The sequence below is a fragment of the Loxodonta africana genome, chromosome 23 (assembly GCF_030014295.1).
Source record: "Loxodonta africana isolate mLoxAfr1 chromosome 23, mLoxAfr1.hap2, whole genome shotgun sequence".
Classification (NCBI taxonomy): Eukaryota; Metazoa; Chordata; class Mammalia; order Proboscidea; family Elephantidae; genus Loxodonta; species Loxodonta africana.
The window spans coordinates 57,343,467-57,369,575 of record NC_087364.1 but is presented as its reverse complement, the minus strand read 5'-3'; the positions used below and the strand labels follow the sequence as shown (position 1 = coordinate 57,369,575).

Here is a 26,109-nt window from a genome sequence, read left to right as displayed (position 1 = left end):
TTTTCAGATGGTAGGGGCCCCTTCCCAGGCCCATTCTCTCAGAAAGGCGTTTCTGAGCAGTAAACCAACCTATTTTCTGAGCCACGGGGACAACCCATTTGGCGGAGAGGCCTGAACCAGGGGTCCTTGTCCAAGGGCGCAGCTACGCACCTCCTCCCCCCACGTTGGTCCTGGCCATCCTCAGCTCGTCCCTGGGGCCTTGAAGCAGACTCTCCCCTCTGCCTCCCTCCAGGCCCAGCTTCTTTCAGCAGATTCATGTTTCTAGAACATGCCTTTCTCATATAACCCCACTGCTTAGAATCCCTCAGGGCACCTTCCTGGGAAGCAAGGGAGAATCAGGCTCCCAAGTCCAGCTCCAACTGGGCTCTCCAAGCTTTTGAGGAAAGGGTTTTGGAGTCACCAGACCAGTTCTGCCACAGTTGTTATTAAGCATACTATTGAACCTCCCTGAGCCTTTCCTATCTGTAAAATCGGCGTGAGAAAATGTAGCTCCCAGAGTTCTTGTGAGGTTAAGTAAGGTGAAGTACGCACACTGCCCGGCACAGAGCAGTGTAGAGCCACACAGGAGTGAGTTCCCCTCTCCTCAATTTGCCAGCCTGGCTGGATGCACCGGCTATGTTGCTAGCAGACTCTAGGTTTGAGGTCTGAGTTCTGGTGGCTCCTTCTGCTTGCCTTAGTCCATGTGGGGTAGACACTGGGCATTTGTTTTTCCCAGGTGCTGGAAGGAGTGTTCTGCGTGGGGCCAGGGGCTCTATGGGAGCCCAGCCAGGCAAAAATGAGCCATACCATGGCCCTGTGTATTGTAGCGGTCAGTGGGACACCTCAGCCAGCCACTTCAGGACTTTGTGCCTGGGCTTCCTGTTGTCCTGCTGAATTTTGCATAGGAAAGCAAAGTGTCTTTGAGTTGTGCTTATGACCTTTGAAGCTGTTATCTTCAGAGTCATAAACCTGGTCCAACAGTCTATAAAAGCAGCTCATTCCCACAATTCTTCATGTAGCCTGTTCCTTGACGTCCTCCACGCAGTCAGGCTGAACCAGAGGCCGCCACCATGACGAGGGACCAGAGCGGAACCTGGGAGATGGAGAGTAACAACAACTTTGATGGCTACTTGAAGGCCCTGGGTGAGTGTGGGGAGAGGGGTACAGGGGCAGAGGCGGCTTTGGAAGGACTGCTGTCTGGCCCCCAGAAAGGGCCACTATGGAGTTCATCAGACCCCTGGGAAAATCCTCACTTTCACTTACTAGCTGTGGAATATTGGGTGGATCATACAAATTCTCTGAGGTTCAAGTTTCTCATTTGTAAATTGGGAATAATAATAAATGAGACTGTGTCTAGCATCTGCAGCCCGCTGGCGCAGTGGTTAAGAGTTATGGCTGCTAACCAAAATATCAGCAGTTCGAATCCACCAGCCACATCTGGAAAACCCTATGGAGTAGTTCTACTCTGTCCTATCATGTCGCTATGAGTCAGAGCCGACTCAGTGGCAGTGGGTTTGGGTTTTTTATGTCTAGAATGTCCTTAGCACAGCGCCTAGAAAACATTTACTAAATGAAGGACACACACGTGCATACACACACATGCACGCAGAGTAAAACCAAACTTGAAAAAATAATGCAGCCGCCTTCAGTGCCTTATGATCGCTATCTCTTTGGCACCAGTCGAACCTGATATTATCCATGAATGACCCCTGCATTGCCTTTTGTCAGTCTTGTAATGGGGAAGCAGAAAAGGAGGTGGCCAACAAACCTCAGCCTAGAAAAAATAAGGCCCACAGCAGGCTGAGAGAGGCTTTGGTCATATAGATCAGACAACCTACTGCTGACCTGACTTCTGAGCTGGGCTCCAGGCCAAGGGCTACTGAACAGCATGCATCCTGAGTTGGCTGCTGGGTGTGTCTCTTGTGGGGCTGGCAAAAAACACAGGCCCCTGCCCTCCAGTCTGCAAGCTTTACATAAAATGAGAGGAAGGGGGCCAATAGAGGAATGTTCACAATTGTTAGGCAGCTCCTGTGTGCCAGGCGCTGGGCAAGGAGCTTTGGCATCTGTCCTTGTTTTATCCCTACAACAGCCTCAGGACTGTGCCCATTTTGGAGATGAAGAAAATGTCTCCTTATCACCTTTTCCAACTTGAAAGTTCTCCACGTGTGGCGTTACCTCGCTGGGGCTTACCCTTGCACAGCGCAAGAAAAATGGCTGCAGGAGGGATCAGAGGCCCAATCATCTGGATAGGACGGTGGGTGTTCTCTCCAAGAATGGGAATCACAGGCTTTTCTATGAATTAATTTCTAGAATAATATTTCTACCATGACAGTGAACAAGGAGAGCTGTGACATGTTTCCCAACTTATGGAGTTTGGAGCTTTCCTCATGTGCCTTAGACACGTTTTCAATACTGAATAGCTTTCTTATTCCTCCTGGCTTTCAGAATGTTACCTCAATATACTTGGCGGGGAAGGGGAAGGGAGCAGTTCCTACCCTCCAACCATATTGCCCCTAAGCTTTCCAATACCATGGTGGTCAATAGAAATGAGGTTCTGGTTCTATACATGGGCAAATGGTTTGGAGCATAGCTCAGAACCGTAATTCTGAACAAGATTATACAGGTGAGGAAACCAAACCAGAGGGGCCAACATAGCCTGAACCAAAGCCCAGGGCTTGCTGTATGACATTAAAAAAAAATTTTTTTTTTTTTTAACTTTTTGACTCTCAGTTTCCTCATCAGCCAAATAGGGTTAATAGCATCAGGCTCACATGTTTCTCTGGATGACGTTAGACATAGTTGTCATTGTGAACAATTGAAAGCACCTTAACAAGGGTTATTTGGTGGTTTCAAAGAATCAGCTGTATGCCAAATAAGCCTGTCTCATGGAATATAACCGGAGAGCAATTGCATCTTTAGCTGCTGCTTGAAAATTTTATGACTCCCAAGAATACTTAGGAGCCCTGGCGGCGCAGTGGTTAAGAGCTATGGCTGCTAACCAAAAGGTCAGCAGTTCGAATTCACCAGGTATTCCTTGGAAACCCTGTGGGGCAGTTCTATTCCATCCTATAGGGTCACTGACTTGGAATGGACTCAATGACAATGAGTTTGGTGACTTTAGGTATCCCTGAGTGGTTCAAATGATTAAACACACAGCTACTAACCATAGCCAAAATGTTGGGTTGGTGGCTTGAACCCATCCAGAGGTGCCTTAGAAGACAGGCCTGTTGATCTGCTTCCAAAAGGTCACAGCCATGAAAACCCTATGAAGAGTAGTCCTACTCTGCACACATGGGGCTACCATGAGTTGGAATTGACTCAGCAGCAACTGGACTAGTGACTTCGAGGTGTAGAATCCAGTCTCAGTTCAGTTTACAATTCTGTATGCACCCCTGTAACCACCTTCCATCTTTGGGGGGTTGGTGGGATGCAGGGCATACCTTTAGCTCTAAGAAGTCCTCTCTCCAAAAACAGCCTTCCATTAGACTCTTTCACATCTCTGTGCATCCTCAGTGTCTGTGGGGGACTCATGAGTTGTGAATGCAATGTTTGGTATCTCCTTTATGAGGTTTTGGAGTGATCGTTCCAATTCTCCTTGGCGTTGGATACCTGTTGTCTCTTAGAGCTTCAATAGAAACTTCTAATTTAACATATTACACATTGACTTCCCTTTAATGATTTCCCTTTGACCTCTTTGTACCAGTGTTTCTGCAATGTAGCGGGAGTGGGTTGACATTTCCTTGATTAAGATTAATACTCTAGGTGGTAATTCTAGCTTAATTCAGAGTGTGAATGTGCTTGAATGCCTCAGTCTACCCAACTGATAACAGCCCATAGCACCTCAGGGCCCCAGGAACTTGCCCCAGCTCCAGGCCAGACTGTGCAGACATGCCGCAGCCAGAGTTGTTTTCCTGTCATTGAGACAGGACACTTGACCCCTCTCACCTGCACATGGGGCATGGGTGGGGCAGGGACGGGCAGTGATTGAAGACAAGTCTCCAGGAGCTCAGCCAGAAGAGGCTGAGGTGGGGCTGCCTCCTCGATGTAACCTGCTAAGAGCAACCCAGCAGATCTATGGATTTTCCCCACACTCAGGCCACTAGGCAGGGGATGTTGACCCCAAGTTGAGAAGTCAATGAGGCTCGCCTCCCTTGCCCTTTTGAGTACTGAGACCCTTGGCATTTGGGAAGAAATGTGAGGAGACTTTTGCAAATTCTTAGATATGTAAATACCACTGAGTATAACTCCATTCTCTGCCCAAGAACCCTCACTTTCTTAGACCTTTTCACTTTAATCACCAGCACTGGGGAGTTGGCATTCTCTGTGGACCCACCTCTCGGTTCAGTAGGGAAGGAGAGACTCCTATTGAGATGCAGGTCTGGGTGGCATAATGGCTTTGTCACTAGCTAAGAGACTCACACCTTACCCTGGCCTCCACATGACTCAGCTGCCAGCCTCACCAGAGTAACACATCATGGCAACCTTTGGATTTGCCCCCGATCATCCAAGTTATTAAGTATGCAAACTGCAAGTGCCAAAGGTTAATGGCACCTCCTTTCCCGCTACTTGGACACCTACTGTTTCTAGAGGTCCTAGGCTCTTTCTCGGCAGCAAGGAAAGCAGCTGGTGAACTATTTTGCCCTGAGAAATGTGTTGTGTCCTGAGGTCCTCGTTCAGTGTGATCGGGGGATGCGTAGTGGGAGGGGTGGTCTTCATTTTAAAAGGGAAGCCTGACAAGCGTAGGTGTGAGCATGAGGTCCCAGTCCTGAGACAGGATGCTGGGGGATAGGTTGGGGCAGGGTGAAGCCAGTGCTGCATGTAGATGGGGGATCATTCAAGTTCACTAACAAAGCTTTAGAGTTGCCCACAGAGGCCAGGGACTGTGGCCTCTGAGGCAGAACCAAACCTCGTCTCTGTTCTCAAGGAATTCACAGACTGGGCAGAGATAGTCCAGTCCAGCTATCGTCGTGGGTAGGTGGTGTTTTAGGTTCTATTACTGTTTAACAAAAACACAGTGGCTTGAAACAACAACAGTTGTTTTATTATTCCCTCTCACATCCTGGGGGTTGACTGGTGTTATGGATTGAAGCCAAAAACTAAACCCATTGCCGTTGAGTTGATTCTGACTCATAGCGACCCTGTAGGACAGAGTAAAACTGCCCCCATATGGCTTCCAAGGAGCAGCTGGTGCATTCAAACTGTTGATCTTTTGGTTAGTAGCTCAGCTCTCAACCACTGGGCCACCAGGGCTCCTTGGTTAGAATCCCATTTGGGAAGGGGTTGTCTTTGTTTTGCTAATGAAACAACATTAGCCTACAGTGTATCTTGAGTCAATTTCTTTTGAGATATGAAAGAGGTTAAACAAGCAAACAAGAAGCAGAGGTGGGGGAAGAAGGATGCCAAGCCATATGAAGACTGCCCAAAAGCAGATCAAAAGAGACAAGAACCTTCCTCCAGAGCCAAAAGGGAGAGAAAGCTTCCCTCTAGAGCTGGTGCCCTGAATTTGAACTTCTAGCCTCCTAAACTGTGAGAAAATTAATTTGTTTGTTAAAGCCACAGATCTGTGGTATTTCTGTTATATAGTGCTAAGATAACTGGGCTCAGCTGTGTGGTTCTTGCTCAGAGGTTCTCATTTGGTTGCAGTTGGACAGCGGCTAGAGGTGGTGGAGTCTCAAAAGCTTCCTCACACACATGTCTGATTGCAGATACTGGCTGTTAGCTGGGACCTCAGCTGGGTTGTCAATCAAAACATCTGCATGTGATCTCTCCATGTGGCCTGGGTTTCCTCAAAGGCATACTGGCCACGTTGTGAGAGAAGAGGTGGAAGCTGAATGGCCCTTTATGACCAGCCTTAGAAATAACAGCATCCTTCCACTGTGTTCTATTGGTCAAAACAGTCACAAGCCCTCCCACATTCATAGGGTGGCAACATAAACCCCACCTCTCAATGGGGGGAGTGTCAAAAGTACATTGTAAGGAAGTTACGTAGGACGAGAGGTGTTGCTGCAGGCATTTAAGGAAATATGATCTGCCACAATAGGCATGGTGGGTGACTCTATCCCATGGAGTGGAAAAGGCTATAAAAACAATAGTAAGATGTGTGCACAGAGTGGTAGAGGGAGTTACAATAGGGGTCCGTGAAGGCTCCCTAAGTACTCTGGGTGGGGTTTTGAAGGAAGGAGAAGAGTTCTACATGTAGAGATGGAGTCAGGGATGGCACCATCGGCATGTGCAAAGATCCAGGCCAGTAAGAACACGGTGCAGAGGGAGATTACAGGGGTTGGTATTGTCAGAGGATGAAGAGCAAGCAGGAGGTGAAAGAAGGGTTTATAAAAGCAACAGAGATGGATTCTGAAGGTTGGTGTACCAAGGTGGACTTCATCCTGCAAGGAAAGGGTCCCAGGAGGAATTGTATGCTGAGAAGAGAGTCATCATTAGAATGCTCAATCTGACAGCCACAGGTGAATAGATCGACAGAGACTGCCAGAGAACCATAGAGGTAGTTGCAATGGCCCTGGGAAGATGGGAAAAGCAGCACTGAGCAGGGGTGGAAGAAATAGACTTGGTGACTGGGTAGGAAAGAGTAGTGATGAGTCAGCCTGGAAAATTAAAAACCGATATGTAGCTTTAATTGGTGAAAACAGGGACGTATCATAGAAGGTGTGTGCCCTAAAGTTACTTGAATAATGTTAAATTTAGACCATCTTGTAGTAAATCTTCCTTCCACAAATTGTAAATGTTTGGAAAACCCCATTTCTTTCCTTAAATTACAAAAGAAGGTGAGGAGCACATACTATAAAGACTATCTTTCTAATTTAAATGAGCAAGCACAGATTTAAAAGTGCAGTGGCCCCTACAGAAAGGCCTAGTGGATCTCCAGGCAGTTCCACCAGGCAGGTGGTACCTTGGAGGCTAATGTCAGGCAGCTCCCACCTGGGTAGTCTCTGCCAGAAAATATTTCCCGGACACCTGCATTGTTCACAACACTGTCCTAGCTGTCTCAGAGCTCACAGTGTAGAACCAGAGGTGAACATGCACACAAACGACTCTCATACCATTATGGGCATCATGCTAGAGCTTTATATACATTGTCTCCCCTAATTAATTCAGTTTTCAACAAGTGTATTGAGCACCCATAACATGCCGGGCAGTGTTCTTAACATTGGCAATGTAGTGGTGCCCTTGCAGAGTATCCCTGCTAGTTGGAGAGACAGACAATCAATGAACACATTGAGATTATTTCAGGTTCTGGTAAGTTCTTTAAGGAAATTAAAAAGAGTAATGGGGTAGAGAGTGGTTAGTGGTCAGGGAAGGCTGTCGAGGAGGTGACATTTGAGCTGAGGCTTGAATGCTGAGAAGTGTTGTTCTGGGCACAGGGGGCAGCAAGTGCAAAAGCTTTGAGCATGTTTAAGAAACACAAGAAAGCTGATGTGTGTTGACTGGTGAATAGAGGAAGGAGAGGGAGGGGATGAGGGTGGAAATGTAGGCCAAGGTCAGACCACACAGGGCTTTATGATGGGAAAACTTAGTCTATCTTATATATATTCTCTAAGGATAAAAAAAAAAAAAAATTTTCTTTTAAGGATCACTAGGGCTATGGAGGGAGCACTGGTGGTGCAGTGGTTAAGAGCTATGGTTGCTAACGAAAAGGTTGGCAGCTGGAATCCACCAGTCGCTCCTTGAAAACCCTATGGAGCTGTTCTACTCTGTCTTATAGGGTCACTAAGAGTTGGAACCGACTCGACAGCACCTAACAACAACAGCAGCAAGGCTGTGGAGTTGAGAATGAATCATGGGAAGGCAAGACTGGAAGCAGGGAGGCGCATCAGGAGGCTGCTGTGTTGTCTAGGCAAGAAATGGTAGTGGTTTGGGCTAGGGTGGTACTTATGGAGCTGGAGAAGAGAGGATGGATTCAGCATATGTTTTGAACATAAAGCCAACAGAGCTTGCAGATGAATTAAATATGAAGCAAGAGGAAATGGAGGACTCAAAGATGGCTCCTACGTGTTATCCTGAATAACCCAGAAGATAGTGGTCACATTGGCTGAAACCGAGAAGATATGGGGAGGAGTGAGTTTGGGAGGAGGTGGACACTGAGCAGGGGGGAGTGAATCAAGAAATGTGTTTTGCATATTTTGGTTTCAGATGCCCATTGCATATCCAAGTAGAGGATTAAAATTGGCACGTTGCTGTAAGATCTAGAGCTTAGGGGGTAGTAAGGGATGAATACAGTAGGAATCTTTCCATTTTAAGGGATGAGGAATCTGAAGCCAAGAGAAGCAGAAGGGCTTGCTTGGGATCACTTGTGACTGGGAAATGGTGGAACCCACACAGGAGCTTAGTCTGTCTGCTTCTAACACCCAAGCTCTTTCCACAGCACTATTCTAGGTAGGGGTAGGAAACCTGGAGCTTCATTCTTAGCAAGGTTTGTTAGGATGAGGGCATCCAAAGTAGACAGGTAGGACCCTCAGAAAGAAAGAAAGAAAAATAAATAAACAAATAATAGCCTGATGACCCGAGGAGGAATTGGATTCACAAAATTTGGATTCCTGCTGATGTTCACGTGCCTATGAAGTTATGCACGTAGCCAAAGCCAAATTCATTACTTGAATCTTGTGGTGCTTGATTGGACTTTTGAAAGGGGAAAGTGCTGCAGGGTGGAAGTCGACCAGGTGAAGACAAGTGTCATCCCTTTCCATGGGTCTCGCCTTCCACGCATTGTCAGCACCTCCACCCTGACCCCCAGTGATGGGTCCTAGACGATGGGGTGGGGAGGCAAAACAGTGCAAGTGGAGTAGGGCAGCACCCTGGGTCTCCAGCCTGCCTCTGGTGGCTAGGGAAAGTTTTAAACCTAATTGGGGACATCCATTAGGGAATGAGAGGAGGAGGCGGGCAGGGGCCAGTCTAATTCGTCTCTCACTGTGTAATCTGGAGAAAGAAATGGCATGGAAAAAAGGAGAAGATTGCTCTTCCACTCTACTTCTCCCAATGGCCTAAGAGCACTGACAATTTGAAAATTAAGGAGTCCATGTTCAAAGCCCATCAGAGCTGCACTTGGAGTGGATCTCGGATTTCTTATAATGAATACATGTGCATCTCTGCTCTTTAATTTACAAACAGCGCCTGCCCTTTGTGCCTGCAACTTTAGCTTTTTTCACAAGCACATTACAAAGCATTTTAATATTGGGTAGCATACTCATATTTCAACTTTATGGCTTGTATTGTTCAAAATGCAGTTACGGAAAGTAAGTTTTCATAAAGTCACTTCAGTGTTGTTCTCCCCCGCCCCCCACCCCGCATCAGCTACAAGCTATATATATCATTCAGAAATAGTTTGCCTTTGGACCCTTTTATCTAAGATAGAAATTCATTTCACCTGGCTATAAATCAGGCTTGGAAATACCCTTAATTCAGAAAAGCAGATAAAACATACTTGATAACCCTGGAGTTAAAATATCCTGTCAGGAAAATAATTTTCTCAGTAAAGTACAAAGAGGAAATATTTTTGTAATGTGTGTGTGTGTGTTCTGCAGCTGCAGTTAAACCCTTCCTTTTGATTAGAAATATCCGAATCTACCAACAGAACATTTGGCTCCCTTCCCTGGGGTGGAGCAGAGGCGACATGATTAACTAGCCTGTGCAAGCGCTAAAAGGTGACCAAGAGGCCAAGCCATTTTTCAATCCAGAGGATAAGCGACGCTTGACCCATTTGCATAGAGCTCCTAATAAGATCCTCCCAGCAGTGGTCAGAAAGATTGACTCGGGCTGGCATTTCCAGGCTAAGCCAGTTCTTTCAGCAATACACATTTTAAGCTGTGATCTATGTTTCTGTGCAACCAGGGACAAGCAGGGCTTTGTATTAGGAGAACCTTAGCTGTGAATGACAGACAGAATGTATGCGTAGAGAAATTGTTGGGAGCCCTCCCTAGCTGGGTGACTGAATCCACTACTTAACTTCTCTGGGCCTCGATTTCCACATCTGTAGAGTGAACATAGACTTGCTCTCTGAGGGACGCTTGAGTTCTAATTTCTCTGTTATTTCCAGTTCTGCCTTAGTAGTGTTGCCTTTGCTTCATCTGGTTAATAGATGTCCTATGGTTTCCTTAGGGGCAGTGGTGGTTCGGTGGTAAAATTCTTGCCTCCCATGCAGGAGACTAGGGTTGGATTCCCAGCCAACGCGCCTCGTGTGCAGCCACCACGCATCTGTTAGCGGGGACTTGGGTGTTGCTATAAAGTGGGACAGATTTCAGTGGAACTTCCTAAGATGGACTAGGAAGAAGGATCTGGCGATCTACTTCTGAAAATCAGTCAATGGCCCAATTTTCCACCCATCATGGGAATGGCGCAGGATCAGGCAGAGGTTCATTCCATCGTGCATGTGGTCGCCATGAATCAGAGACGTACCCAATGACAACTAACAACAACGTGAGTTTCTTATCCCACCCCCTGTGATTCCAGTAGCATGGCTTAGCACAGCATAGGGCTCAGCACAGAAGGCAGTAGCAGGAGCCAATGTTGTTTCTACCCATCAGCCAATCTGCAGAATGAAGAAGCGAGTCAATGCAGAGAAATGTTCCCCCAGGCTGGATAAAACACCCATGTGACCAGCCAAGACCTTGAGAGTGAGGGAGTGGGTCAGCTGCCATTCTGACTGTTCCTTCAGTGTCCGGGCCCCTTGGACTGCATGGAGTGACAGATGGCTAGAGAGATGTGTAAATATGACCTGAATAGTTCACCTGGGCTGGATGCTGTTTGACTCAAACAATCGAGGCCAGCCAAGAGGTAGAGACCAAAGTGCGTTGAATACCCACAAGGTCCTTGGCACCGTGTAAAGCATTTACAACCATTGTCACCCAAACCTCACTATAAATAACCCTATGAAGTGAGCATTTTTTTCCTGATTATACCATGAGAAAACAGGTTCAGAAAAGGGAAGTGACTTTTCTGAAGTCACATAGCTGGAAAATTCAGAGGCAAGATTTATACCCGGGGCTGCCCCTTACCCTCATGCCTTTATTCTAGCAATTCTAAACCTTAGTGTGTACAGAGTCAAGAGGAAGTCTTGTAAAAACAAGCAGGACTCTGCCCCCAGAGCTTCTGATTCTGTAGGTCTGGAGGGGGCCCCAGAATTTGCATTTCTAGCAGGTTCCCAGGTACTGCTGATGCTGCTGGTCCAGGAACCCCACCTTGAAAGAAACTGTTCTAGACCACGCTGCCTCCAACAACCAATCCATACATATTTCTCAGCACCTACTGTGTGCCCAGCCTTGGGCCTGGTTCTACGGGGGTCACAGAGCAAGGAAGCAGCATTGTCCTTGTCCTCATAGAAGTAAGACTATAGAGGAAAGAACAACCCTGTGAAAAAGTTAGAGGAAAAGGCCAGATGTGTCTTCTGCAGTCTGGATAGCTGGTGAGGAAGGAGGCAAGGCCGGAGCTGGGCCTTATGAGATTTGGAGAGCTAGGATGAGAGGGGCATGGATTCAGAGAACCAACAACGTACAGGGAGTACCTGAGGAAATGCAAAGTATTCCAAGGAAAGTCGCCTGCGAGATCAGGGAGCATAATGACGATGACGATGTTGAAGATGGCAGCTACCATTTACCCAGCGATTACCACAAGCCACTGGCCACTGGGCAAAGCTCTATACAAACACCATCAAATGTAATCCTCACAACAACCTGATGTGGTTAACAATAGCTCTACTTAAGGCCGATGGTCTCTGCTGCTTCTAGATCTAAATCTGAGGGGCCAGTGAAAGGACTGAAGTTAGGCTCACACACGTCACCTGACTCGCTAGTCTGTGTCCCTGCAGTGGAAGGATGGAAATAATTCAAGATGAAATGTTTCATGTCAGCTTCTTTCTAGCTACTCTGCCTGCCACAGGCATGAGTTTATACTGACTCAGAATAGGGAAGGCATTCATTGGTGGCTTTTGGTGCAGTGATGAAGAGCTCGGCTGCTGACCAAAAGATCCGCAGTTTGAATCCACCAGCTATTCCATGGAAACCCTAGGGGGCAATTCTACTCTGTCTTATAGGTCGCTATGGTTGGAATTGACTCAATAGAAACAGGTTTAGTCTATTCAGGTAGGTGGCACAAACGGTTTGTGCTCTACTACCAACCTAAAAGTTGATGGTTCAAACTGAACAAGCTGTACAGTGGAAGATAGGCCTGGCAATCTGTTCTCACAAAGATTACAGCCAGGAAAACCCCATGGAGCTTTTCTACTCTGTAACACATGGGTTTGCCATGAATCGGAATCGACTCCATACCAGCTAACAACAATAGCAATTTTAGGGAAAGATCCATTTTAAGTCAGAAATACTTGACCACATGGTTCTGTCTAATCTTTTGCCTTCCAAATAGGCCAGCAGTTGCCTGAGGGGAAAAAGATGACTCAGCGAACATTTCCATGATTGCAGGCTCAAGGTGGCTATATGATCAAAGCCTCAGAAGTGGGCCCATCAGCCTTTCCAGACAGTGTTTGGTGAAAGACTCAGCCAGCCGGGTGTCCCATCACAAAAGGAGTTCTGGAGACACATAAGACTGGGAAAAGCCGCATCTTATATGCCCCTCTTGGAGTTACAAAACATCTTTCCTATGTCCAAGGCTCTGTGAAGTTCTTCAGGCCAGAAACCAGCTTTTCTTAGTTATAATTCCACATTTCCCAAGATTAGTTGATCATGAGCCTGTTGTTTTTTTGGACCATCAAACAGCCTATGGAGCTGGAGTCTTATGGCAAACACAGTGGGGAACCCGAGGCTCTGTGAACACTGGCTGAGAAGCCTAGAATTGTTCACGGCACAAAGGGCAGCAGAGAGAGAATTGATTTCACTCTCTGTCCCATGACCTGCAGGCTGGGTGGCTTGGGTGTGCTCCATAAGCCAGGGAGGTAAAGCTAAATAAGCTGTCAAAGAATATAAAGGGTTGGAGTGATTGCTCCAGCCCTGACTTATTATATAGAGCCCAAGGCCTAGAAAACAATTGCTATTTGGTGGAGGCAGTTCGCAGAAGCAACATAAACTGCCCCAAAAGAGGAAGGCTCATCCAACTGGATCCACAAGCCTCTGTGGCTCCAGGGGAAAGGTAAAAAAGAGTCAGAAGTTGCTAGTATCTCAGGCAGCCGTGGAAAGTGCACAAACTGAGGCAGTCTGACATTCTGAAGAGAGGGGCCAGCCCAGAGCTGGTGGAACACCACCCTGGCCCAGGGTTCAAACTCCATCTCCACCGCTGCCTCACTGTATAACTCAGGACAAACGGCGAGACTTTTCCAAGCCACTTTCCTCATTGATAAACTGGAGATAATATAATATTCACCTTGTGGGTTTGTTGGGGGAACCCTGGTGGCGTAGTGGTTAAGTGCTACGGCTGCTAATCAAGAGGTCGGAAGTTCGAATCCTCCAGGCGCTCCTGGGAAACTCTATCGGGCAGTTCTGCTCAGTCCTATATGGTCGCTATGAGTCGGAATCGACTCGACGGCAGTGGGTTTGGGTTTGGGTTTTGGGTTTGTTGGGAGAATGAAGTGAGCAACATTTCCCAGGGGAGGCTCCACCATGGGGCACCATTCCTGGCTGGTTCTGAGGAGTGACTTAATTGTCACCCCAAATATTATTAAGGGTCCCTCAGATTCGCTTTACCTAAAACTCAGCTCACTACCTTCCCCCTAAAATTAGCTCTGTCTTTCTTTTTTTTTTTTAATTAGTGCTTCCTTTTACTCCCCTTTTTCTTACATGGGTCAAGCAAGCTCAAAACCACTGTTAGCTCCTCCCGAATGATCCATCTAATTACCAAACCTTTGTGATTGCTGCTTCAGCTGTGTGTGCTTAGACAAGTCACTTAGCCTCTCTGGGCCTCCCTTTCATCACCTATGCAACGAAAAGTAGGTGCTTAAACAGTGATTTTTCAATTTTTTTAAACCGTGGAACTCTTTCTACAAACAGCCCCCTTAAGAGAAAGTCCAAGACTGAAATCCACTGGGCTCTACCACCCACAGACTCTGGGTCTGGGTTAGGGCCTAGAAACCTGTAGTTCCAACATCTCCCCAGGTGACCCTGAGGGGCAGCCAGCTTTGGGACCCATTGGTGAATCCTTACATGGCAGGTATTCAACAAATAAGTGAGCAAGGCACTGTCATTCACACATCAGCTGCTAACAGCTCTAACCCGTTTCTCTTTTCAATTTAGGATAAAGGCATGTAATCCTTGTACCTTCTGGGCTAGCTAATGTTACTTAAAATTATTCTTCTATGCTCAAAACTGACTTTATACAGTTTAGGGTCCAAAACACCAGCCAGGACCCTTTCCCATGAGGACATGATTCTGTTGTAGGTTCCCAGCTATGGCCAAACCACTGGTCCAAAGCAAGGTTCAAGTGGCCAGCTCAGGCCTCTCCTCAATCCTTTGAGAGAAGGAAAGTGATAGTGACCAAGGAGAGATTGAGAAGGAATTTGGACGGAAAGGAAGTGTGGAAGGAGGGTGAAGGCAACAGAAGAGGGGTAACACAGGCAGCAAGGTGTTAACTTGAACTTTGACATCAGCCAGTATCCTTCATGGACTCAATAGTATGTATCCCCACCAGACAGCACACTGCGAAGTTTAGTTACCTACCATAGAGAAGGGACTGGAATTCTCAGAGAAACAGCACTCAATGAATTTGACCCATTCTTGCTCTTGAGGTCATTATCATCCTTTGGATTGTAATAGAAACAATCTCAATGTTTGAAAGCAACTGGCGTTACCAGAAGGATTTTTTGAAGAAAATGTAAAGCTTCAGGCTGGCATCCAAAGTTAGCTGGAGAATTCGTGGGCATAAAGGTGGGCAAATATAATTTAGCTAAATACCTAGCGCTTAATGCTGTTCCTAGTAAGACAATAGAAAATTAACAACTCTAGAATTATCCTGTTTCTAGATCTATTCCAGAGGACCTTGACTTTTTGGCTTGGGAGATATTTCAGGCACAATCACAAGTCAGCAAGTAAGTGAGCTCAGCACTTAGCTTCTTGTTGCAAAATGCAAAGCTTAGGAAATGAAATGCAGCTGTTAGAGGGAATGCTTTCTTGTCCTTAGTGCTAGTCTCTACGAGGAACCCTGGTGGTGCAGTGGCTAAGAGCTGAGCGACTCCTTAGAATCCCTATGGAGCAAGAGTTCTATCCTGTCTTATAGGGTCAGTCTGAGTTTGAATCAACTCAAAGGCAATAGGTTTGGTTCTTCTTTGTTTGTTCAGTCTCTAAGAAATGAGTAAGATTTACTTTAAAAAATCAAGGCAAAGAAAAGATGTAAATAGAGTAAATTGTGGCAAATCTCGTAACTACTGAATCTGGATGAAGGGTATGTGGGGTCCATAGCACCCTTCTCTCTACTTTCGTTTGTTTGAAAACTTTCATAATAACAACAAGCAATTATTAAGCTTTTCCTTGGAGACAACAAAAGAAATCACTGAGCAGGTGTTTATGAAGGCCCTAGAATATCTTGAAAACCGTATTGACGGCTGTAACTGAGGCAGAACAGTCCAGCTAAGTAAGCCCCCAATCTGCTTTAGAAATGGAAGTTAGTAATTATTTTTCCCTGCTGTGGTCATTCACAAAACTTTCATCTTTACTTATGACCTAGACTGGTGGTTTCCAAAGTCTTTTTTCTTTTAAACCACAAAATTTTTTGTTGTATGCAAAAGGACAAATACTGTATAAGACCACTATTATAAGTTCTTGAGAAATAGTATAAACTGAGAAGAACACGTTCTTTTGTGGTTACGAGAGGGGGGAGGGAGGGAGGGTAGGAGAGGGTTATTTACTGATTAGTTAGTAGATAAGAACTACTTTAGGTGAAGGGAAGGACAATACTCAATACAGGGAAGGTCAGCTCAACTGGACTGGACCAAAAGCAAAGAAGTTTCCGGGATAAACTGAATGCTTCGAAGCCCAGTGGAGCAAGGGCAGGGGTTTGGGGACTATGGCTTAAGGGGACTTCTAAGTCAATTGGCATAATAAACTCTATTATGAAAACATTCTGCATCCCACTTTGAAATGTGGCGTCTGGGGTCTTAAATGCTAACAAGCAGCCATCTAAGATGCATCAATTGGTCTCAACCCACCTGGATCAAAGGAGAATGAAGAACACCAAGGTCACACAATAACTAAAAGCCCGAGACAGAAAGGGCTACATGAACTAGAGACTTACATCATCCTGAGACCAGAAGAACTAGATGGTGCCCGGCCACAATCAATGACTGCCCTGACAGGGAACACAACAGAGAACTCCTGAGGAAACAGGAGAACAGTGGGATGCAGACCCCAAATTCTCATAAAAAGACTAGACTTAATGGTCTGAGACTAGAAGAATCCCAGCGGTCATGGTCCCCAAACCTTCTGTTGGCCCAGGACAGGAACCATTCCCGGAGACTACTCATCAGACATGGAAGGGACTGGACGATGGGCTGGAGAGAGATGCTGATGAAGAGTGAGCTACTTGTATCAGGTGGACACTTGAGACTGTATTGGCATCTCCTGTCTGGAGGGGAGATGGGAGGGTAGAGAGGGTTAGAAACTGGCAAAACGGTCAGGAGAGACTGGAAGAAGGGAGATGGCTGACTCATTAGGGGGAGAGTAAATAGGAGTATGGAGTAAGGTGTATATAAGCTTATATGTGACAGACTGACTTGATTTGTAAACTTTCACTTAAAGCACAATAAAAATTATTAAAAAAATTTTTTTTGTTGTATGAAATCATAGGAAGAAGTCCAATATGTCAAATAGATAGAACAGAGCTGCTGTGGTGGAAGTGTGTATATGTATGTAAGTGTGAGTCTGAGTGTGTATCTGTGTGTGAGTATGAGTCTGTGTGAATTTGAGTGTGTCTGCGAGTGTGTGTGTATGTATATTTGTGTCTGTGGGTGTGGGTGCATGTGTGTAAGTATGAGTACATGCGTGTGTGTGTGTGAGTGTTTATGTGAGTATAGGTGCGTTTGCTTATGTGTGCCTGTGTATATAAGTATATATGTCTGCATATGTATCTATGTGTGTATGTGTGTCTATGTAAGTGGCTGGTGTGTGTGTATGTGTGTGTGTGATGGGGAGGTGCAGCCCAGGACTGAGCCTTGCCCACTACCTTCCCCTCCCACTGGGGCTCCTGGAGAGGGTCCTGGAGACTCCTAGGGTTCCAGGCAATTGGTGGAGATGCCCCAATCAGCCATTTGTAAGACGATCCTTGTCTCCCACTCAAGCAAAGTGGCCTGCCCATGATCTGTGTCAGTGGTCCTGAGTGTTTGGCCTTGTTAAAGAAATGAATGAGTCTGGCTGAGCACATCATAACCTCCACAACTCCCTCTGCCAACAGATTTTGATCTTGCCATCTGCAAGATCGCAGTATGTCTGACCCAGACGAAGATCATTGATCAAAATGGTGATAACTTTAAGACAAAAACCATCAGCATGTTCCGCAGCTACGAAGTGGATTTCACTGTCGGAGTGGAGTTTGAGGAGCACACGAAGTGCCTGGACAACAGGCACGTGAAGGTACTCATCTGGGCTGGCGCTGTCACTTGTACACTCTTTGTGCAGGTGTGGCTATTTGGCTTCACACGGAAAAATAATGACAGAAACAAGAGAGGGGTTGGGGAGGGGGGCCAAAACGGACCTGGGAGGGGTCAGGAGAGGGGAGCCAAAATGGACTTAATAATGTTGGCAGCAAGCAATTATTGAAGGTTTAGTACAAAGAAGCCAACTGGCTTCTGTACTAAGCTTATAAGCAAAAAAAGTAGGGATGAAAATAGATCTGGAGCTTTTTAGGCCCTCGGGCCAACCAAAACTAAAACCAAACCCTTTGCCATCAAGTCGATTCTTACTCATAGCAACCCTGTAGCAGAGAGTAGAGCTGCCCCATAGGATTTCCAAAGCAGTAATCTTTACGGGAACAGATTGCCACATGTTTCTCCCATGGAACAGGTGGTGGATTTGAACCATCTACCTTTAGATTAGCAGCCGAGAGTTTAACCAGTGCACCACCAGGGCTCCTGGGATCTAAGGCAGGGGCCCAAATTCCTGTGCTGACATGGGCCAAGCCGGCCAGGTGAGGAGTTCAGGGTGTAACACTATAGGGAGTGCTGGGGTCTGTGGTGAAGCCAGGAGAGCTTCATTTAAAGGAGATACTGCTTCTCAGCTCTAGCCAAGCATCGTTATGGAGGAAAGAGGGCCTCAGAGGGCTGGAGTTTTTTCTTTTCAAAAGAAGTTGAGAATTCAGATATTTTTATATGAAATAGCTCAATTTTAGATGATGTCAACTGATTTAATTTTTTTTTAAGTGCTATATAAACCAAACAAAAAAGTCAGTAGACTGAATGAAACCAGTTAGCATTGAGTCGACTCCTTAGGGTTTGCAGTGGCTGTTTTTTTTTTTTTTTTCTTTGGCGGGGGGAGAAGTAGATTACTGGGCCCTTCTTCCACTCTGGGTGGACTCAAACCTCCAATCTTTTGGTTAGCAGCCAAGCTCATTAACTCTTTGTACCCCCGCCCCCCAGGGACTCCAGAATAAATGAAGTCAGGATTTATCAAGTTCTGGTAACTCGGACAGATGCCTGAGTGACACAAGCAGTTAGCAATCAGCTGCTAACCTAAAGGTTGATGGTTTGAGCCTACCCAGCTGCTCTGTGAAAGAAAGGCCTGGCAAACTGCTTCTCTAAAGACTACAGCCAAGAAAACTCCACGGAGCAGTTCTACTCTGTAACACACGGGGTCGCCATGAGTCAGGGGCCGACATGATGGCAGTCGTATTTAAGGATCGTCACCCTTAGCATCACACAAGAACACCATATGTGTTCCTAACTTCCTACCGTGACTTGCTCCTAGCAGGGTTTAACGCCTCTTTCAAAATATACATAACCAAAAACCCATTGCCGTCAAGTTGATTCTGACTCATGGTAACTCCATGTATGTCAGAGTAGAACTGTTCACAGGGTTTTCAAAATACACAAACTACCCCAAAGTGAAGTAGAAAGAAGTAATTGATATCCACACGGTAGAATATTATCCACCAATAAAAAGAAATGAAATACCGATTCATGCTACAACATGGATGAACCTCGTACATATTATGCTAAGTAGAAGAAGCCAGACACAAAAAGGCCACACACTGTAGGATTCCATTTATATGAAAGGTTCAGAGTAAGCAAATCCACAGAGACGGAAAGCAGATCAGTGGTTGCCAGGGGAAAATGGGCTGTGGCTGCTAATGGGCACGGGGTTTCTTTCTGGGGTGATGAAAATGTTCTAGAATTAGAGAGTAGTGATGGTTGTGCAGTCCTGTGAATACAGGAAAAACTACTGAATTGTACACTTTACAAGGGTGAACTTTATGGTACCTGAATTACATCTCAATTTACAAAATAAGTCACTGGAATGGGATTAGAGAGCAAGAGCAGGAAAAAGCAGATACAGATGATGGCAGTTAGAGCCAAAAATCCAGTGTGGTGTCCCGAAGAGATGCGGGGACCCAGAGGAGGCTGCCAGGTAGTCAGGGGAGACTGCCAGGAGGAGAAGCCATTCAGGGATTGCTGGAGGAGAGGGCGGGGCACTGCATGCAGGAGGATAAGTCCTACCTGAGCGCAGGCGCTCACTGAGGAGGCACGCTAATAGCATTCTCCAAGGAGCCCTGGTGGCGCAGTGGTTAAAGTACTCGGCTGCTCACCGAAAGGTAGTTGGTCCAAACCCACCAGCCACTCCACGGGAGAAAGATGTGGCAGTCTGCTTCCATAAAGATGACAGCCTTGGAAACCCAATGGGACAGTCCTACTCTGTCCTATAGGGTCACTATGAGTCAGAATTGACTTGGCAACGAGTAGTAGCGCCCTCCAATGCTCTTAAAGGACTGCTATCTTCCTTAAAAAAAAAAAATCTTATTTGGGAGTGATTCCAAATTTATAGAAATGTTGCAAGCATATAACAAAGACTACCCATATACCTTTTACCCAGAGTAGCCTGTTGCTAACGTTTTACACTATTTGTTTCTCATTTGCACGTGCGTTCTCTCCCTCTAATACACACGTATAAATTTTTATTTTCTGAACGATTTGGTGCTTTACCCCCTAAATAATTTAGAATGCATTTCCTAAGAATTAGGATGTTTTATTCTACCACCACAGCGTAGTTATCAACTTCTATAAATTTAACACCAATACAACACTTGCATCTGATTTACCACAAAGGGCTGTGTTTTAATCACAGTCACTTTGGACACTGGCTAGGGGAGAGAAAGATTTCCTGGTGCCCCACAAGTCAGTGTGGGCGCACCTTCCTCCTTTGACTCTGTGCAAGCCCATTTGTCCTTGGAACGCACTCCCTCTTCATCCCCTGACTAAGAAGTCATGGCTTCCCCACTTAAATCCATATCTTCAACCTCAGGATCTTTTAAGGCAATTGAGCCTCTTTAAAGCTTCCTCTGATAAAGGGATGAAAGGCGCCAACGAAGAGCAAATTGAATTGCGCAAGTCTAGTTCATTCACCCACTCTCTTTGCTCCTCACTGTCTGTTTTATGGAGGAGTCAGGCTATGACACGGTAGGTATTACCATGATTCATTGATAACCAATTTACTCTAGGGTCAGAATAACTTTTAATCTTGCTACCCAATATAGATTATTAAAATAAAATATTAGGACAGACCCCAGTGCACTAACATTTTTCTCCTTCCATAAAAGTTACTAAGCCCCTACTACATGCCAGGTCAGTGCCAGGAGCTAGAGAGAAAATGATAAATCAGATGGCCACGTAGATGGACAATGATCACATAGTGTCCACATAGACAGACATGTGTGCACTCTGGAGATACCACAGGAATGAAGGCAAGGGGTCTGGCTGCACTGTCAGCAACTATCATTACTGAAAGGAGCCCTGGTGGCACAGTGGTTCAAGTGCTAACCAAAAGGTCAGCGGTTCAAACCCATCAGCCTCTCTGCAGGAGAAAGACAGACCACTTCTACTTTGTCCTATAGGGTCGCTAATGAGTTGGAATCTACCCAAGGGTAGTGAGTTTGGATTTTTTTTGTTTCTCATCATTATCGAAGAATATGCATGCTTAGTTCTTCCTTTCTGTGGATTTACCTTAAGATTCTGTGCCATCCAATCATCCAATCATGGATGCATTCAACAACACTCAGTATATGCTGGACACTGGTATGTGCCGGACACTGGGCTGAGTCTGGGGATACAGGATGGATAGCTGACCTGGCCTCTTCTTCCATGGAGCTTATTGTCTATTGGGGGAATCAGACATTAATTCAGTCAACATGTTCGGTGCCCATGATGTGTAAGGCAACATGGAGTGGGAGGGGGTAGAAGTCCTTGCCTTCCGGGCTTTCTCATTTATTTGCAAGGGAACTTAGAGACCAATGTCGATGTCGGGCAACAGCAAGGGAACATTCCAGACAACTTCTCCCTCCCAGAAGAGCAAGAATGTCCTTTGAATTGAGCTTCTTAGAGGCTTTCAAAGATAGGAGGCTTCAAATGGCCCTGAAGGAGGAGGAGGCTTATTTTTTCTTTAGAAAACATGTAGAATTTTATTTTAAAATTAATTTAGGGAATAGTAATACATGCAACCACAACCTGTCTGTCAGTTTGTCTTACTGTAGCAGCTTGCGTGTTACTATGATTCCGGAAGCTATGCCACCAGTACTTCAAATACAGGTAGTCTCCAATTTACGATGCATTCAAATTCTGACAAACCGCACTTAGGACCGTCTGTTGGTTTTTTTTTTTTTTGTACATCTTATCGTTAGTAATACATATTAAAAACAATGTTGGAGTGTGTAATTTACTGATATTATCATTCTCATATGTTGACTCACAGATGTTCAAAGATTGGATTTATAAAGATACTGATAATAAAAGGCAATAATAATGAAAACTAAAAAAAAAAGTTATTTGACTTATGTCAGAAGCAACTTACAATGGAGTTGTCAAAATGGACCCCTGTCATAGGCCGGGGACTACCTGTGGTAGACAAGTTTTAGTGGAGCTTCCAGACAGGCTAGTGATCTATTTCAGAAAACTTAGCCAGTGGAAAATCCTATGGATCACAACAGAATATTGTTCAGTATAGTGCTGGAAGATGAGCCCCCTAGGGTGGAAGGCAATAATGAACCCAAGCACGCTGATGACCGTGAGGACCGTGTGAAACAGGGCACCATTTTAAATGTTCTGTTCTACATGGGGTCACCATGAGTTGGAGCCAACTGGACAACAACAATAATATATACAAATGGTTTAAAAAATTAAAACAGTAAAACGTTAAGTTTCCTTCCCATCCTCGCCCCTAGCCCCTCAGTTCCCCCTCTGGAGACCGTCGCTGTTAAGGGTTTCTCTTGCCTCCTTGCAGGGAGCATGTACAAACGTATGTGTGCCACCTCCTCCCCCACCCCCCACCTGTTCTGTGCACATGGCTCTGCCCCGTGTTGTTTTAACTTAAACAGTACACCATGGAGACTGGTCTTCTCCGTAAGTGGAGAGCTGTCGCCGCCTTTCAGTGGCTGCCTAGCAAGGATGACTGCACCGTATTTAACCAGCCACCCACTGACAGAATTTATGAGGCTTCCAGTCCTCTGCTGTAACAAACAATGCTGGGATGCATCAGGGAGTAAAATGAGGAGGAATAAAATTGTACATAAAATATATAACATGGTCAAGGTCAAATATTATTGTAGAAATGAGTAGACTTAACAATCTGTAGAAAACAGACTTGTGCCAAAAAAAAACAGACCCAAAACTACAAGACAGTGAAGAAAACACATAGGCCAGTTTATCACCAGCTGGGTTTCCAAGATCTAGAGGAAAGCAAACGTCTGGCCCGTAGCATAGCATTGTTCATAGAGGCAGAATGTGGTCTGCACAGACCTGGAAGAAAACCAACCAGCAGCAGGGTCAGGACCAAGGAAGGACGGCACAGACAGAAAGTCACTCCCTGGATGAGAATGACCTGGCCACCTCAGGTGGTGGCTGTGCAGGTCTAATTTGGCACAGGGTAGGTAACCCTGCAGGGCCACCTGGAGAGAGTGCAGGTTATACCAACGCAGGTACTAACCAGCTGCTCGCAGGTCAGTCCGACTCACAGCCACTCCAGGTGTGTCAGAGTACAGCTGCGCTCCATAGAGTTTTCAATGGCTGTTTTTTTGGAAGTAGATTGCCAGGCCTTTCATTTGAGACACCTCTGGGTGGTTCCAAACGTCTAACCTTTTGGCCAGCAGCTGAGCACATTAACTGTATCATCCAGGGACTCCAAAGTAGGCATTAAATCCATTGCGGTCTACTCCATTCTGACTCGTGACGATCCCAAGTGTTATAGGGTAGAATTGCTCCATAGGGTTTGCTCGGTTGTAATCTTTATAGAAGCAGATCACCAGGTCTTTCTTCCGTGGTGCTGCTGGGTAGGTTCAAATCCCCAACCTTTAGATTAGTAGTCTACCGTAAACTGTTTGCGCCACCCAGGGACCTTAGGCAGGTACTAAAAAAGGTGAGAACGGAAGGAGAAGGAGATTGGGGAATTGTAGAATTTATAAATGCATGCACAGGGATTTGAGTCAACAGACCACAATAAACTGGTTTGGCTGGAATGGATGGTGCACCGAAGGTGAAAGTGAAATTGGGAAGACCATGGCCTAGCCTAGGCTGAGAGTTCTGCCCCATGGGCAAGCAGGAGTCCTGGCATGGCTCCAGGAATTGCAGCTGTGTTATTTGGGTCTGTTCAATGCCTCAAAACCATACGTTTGATTTGCCTGTGATTCTGTCACTACAGAGCCTGGTGACCTGGGAAGGCGACGTCCTCGTGTGTGTGCAGAAAGGGGAGAAAGAGAACCGAGGCTGGAGGCAGTGGGTTGAGGGGGACAAGTTATACCTGGTAAGTCTCGGTGTCCACTCAGGTCCCATCTACTGGGCTCAAAGAAACTACCGTATTACCTAGCCATGCGCTTTGACAAGAAAAATGGCCCTGCTCTCTTCCGCTGAGCTCCAGCCAAATGCGTGTGGTCATATAGTCAGAAAGCCATTCTAATCTGGCTCAGGGGACTCCAGGAAGAAATCTATAGGGCTGTTTCTGTAAATAGCTGCAATTAAAAAGAAAGTTCAAAATGCTGAGTTAGGAAGCTGAGATCCAAGAAGAAATGCAGGGAACCTGCTAAAGACCAGCTGGGGAGAAATATGAGCCCAGAGCTAAAATGCCTTAGAGAAAGGAGCAACCAGGTCTTCCCACAACTGTGGGAGCCTGGACAAGATAGGAGGTGGGGCAAGGAGGGGGCAGTTGGGTCTGGGAACTGCCTGTAGATCACAGGCATTGACTTCTCGTCATAAAATATGTCCACATGACTCCAAAATAGTTTAGGTTAATTTGGTAGTAACACACAGCAGTAGGAACAGTTGCTGATATCCTTAAATAAATTACATCTGGTTAGACTGCTTAATTTTTCCTTCTTCAATCTTCAAGGCAAATTATGAGCCCGGCATTCAAATCATGAAAAATCATTCGTTCAGGCGTGCATTCAGTTTCTTTTCCATTTAATGAATGGCTCCTTCATGAATGGATCTTCATTCATTCATTCACTCATTCACTCATTCACCTGTGGAGTCAGACTCCAGTGTCAGTATTCAGGTCACCATGGTGTCCTTCAGAGCCAGCCTGGCACCACCTGAGATCTCTATTTTCAGAGGCAATGTCAACTGGTGATAAATGTGAGACATTCACTGTTTTTCCACTGACGGTTTTCCCTACCTCCTCTGGTTGGGATGATGGATTTTTTTTAATTGCAGCACAAACCCCAATGGTCCCTGTGGCTAAGACGATGGATTCGTTGTCAACTGCAATGATCATGGTGGTCGTCCCCACCCTCGTGTTTATCGCTCTTCCTTCAAAGGGTAACTGAGGTGCAGATAAGACAGGAGGCTTCCTCTATCTGAGTAAGACTCGGCATGTGTCACATCACAGGCGGGCCTGGGGAGCCCTTCTGCAGCTCACACCCTGTCTTTGCGGCACAGCCACCAATAATCCCTGGAGGCCAGAAAGCCCATTGGGTAGAGGACAGCTCACCAGTCAGCATCTTCCCAGGCCTTTGATTTCCAAATGCTTCTCCCCTCTAGACCCTCCCTTTCTTCATGGCTTTTTTTTTTTTTTTTTAATCACAGAAGTAGGTGAAATCCCACCCAAGAGGGTAATTCCCTCGCATTTTTCATTTTTATAGTTGTTCAAGCTCAATTCAAGTGTCAAAATCAAATTACTGCTACATGCAGGCGATGCCAGCTGATAGGGTCTGTGAGACGCACTTTGCTCAGAATAACTAAGCATCCTCTAACCGAGCTACCCCCAGCAGCCCACTCACAGACACCACGAGGGGCAGGGGGCTGGGCAAAAGGAAGGCCCGGCTCATTACCTACTCACCCACTTTCTTGACATTGCAGGAGCTGACCTGCAGTGACGAGGTGTGTCATCAAGTGTTCAAGAGGAAGTGATGTTGCGCTGGAAGCCGGCTGACCACACGCTCCTGCTGCCCACTCAGGGTTCTCCATTGGCTTCCAGAAGGAGCCATGGGGACCCTCCCACTGCTGACAGGGCCCCATTCCAGCATCTGGATGGGTTTTTAATGTAGATGTGTATGTAACTAGGAAAACATAGTCTTTCTTTGAAACGTGGCATTAAATTAAATAAAAAGCAAAAACTACTCCCATTCTCTGAAGCCCTTTGTACCTGTTGTTGTGTGCCATCGAGTCCTTTTGAACTCATATTGACCCCACGTGACCGAGTAGAGCTGCTCCATAGGGCTTTCTTGGCACTAATCTTTCCAGGAGTGGCCTGCCAAGTCTTTCTCCTGCAGATCCACTGGGTGGGTTCGAACTGCAGCCACACATAACCGTTGGCACCACCAGGGCTCCCTTCTTTGTATCTAATCTCCCTTCATTTCTAGAGCTGAATGTCAGCTCCACCCACAGGCCGAAGAGGGAATTGCCTGCGTGGTGGCCTTGTATGTAGCTTCTTTGTTGTTTATTCAGTTTGGTTTGATTTTGTTTTGTTTGTGTTTCGTTAGTATGCTTGTTTGAGAGGCTGTTTTACCTAGAAACATTCTCTGTCCTACACAGCATCCACCGCTGATTCTTGAACATCTCCC

The 26,109-nt window shown here is 46.0% G+C and overlaps 1 protein-coding gene across 1 annotated transcript; it reads left to right on the top strand.

Annotated features, from left to right (window-relative positions):
- The first annotated feature begins 1,049 nt into the window (after positions 1-1,049).
- RBP2 (retinol binding protein 2) lies at positions 1,050-25,456 on the top strand. Its single transcript, XM_064275198.1, has 4 exons — positions 1,050-1,122; positions 17,311-17,489; positions 23,754-23,855; positions 25,406-25,456. The coding sequence occupies exons 1-4, from the start codon at positions 1,050-1,052 to the stop codon at positions 25,454-25,456; spliced, it is 405 nt and encodes a 134-aa protein (XP_064131268.1).
- The last annotated feature ends 653 nt before the right edge of the window (positions 25,457-26,109 follow it).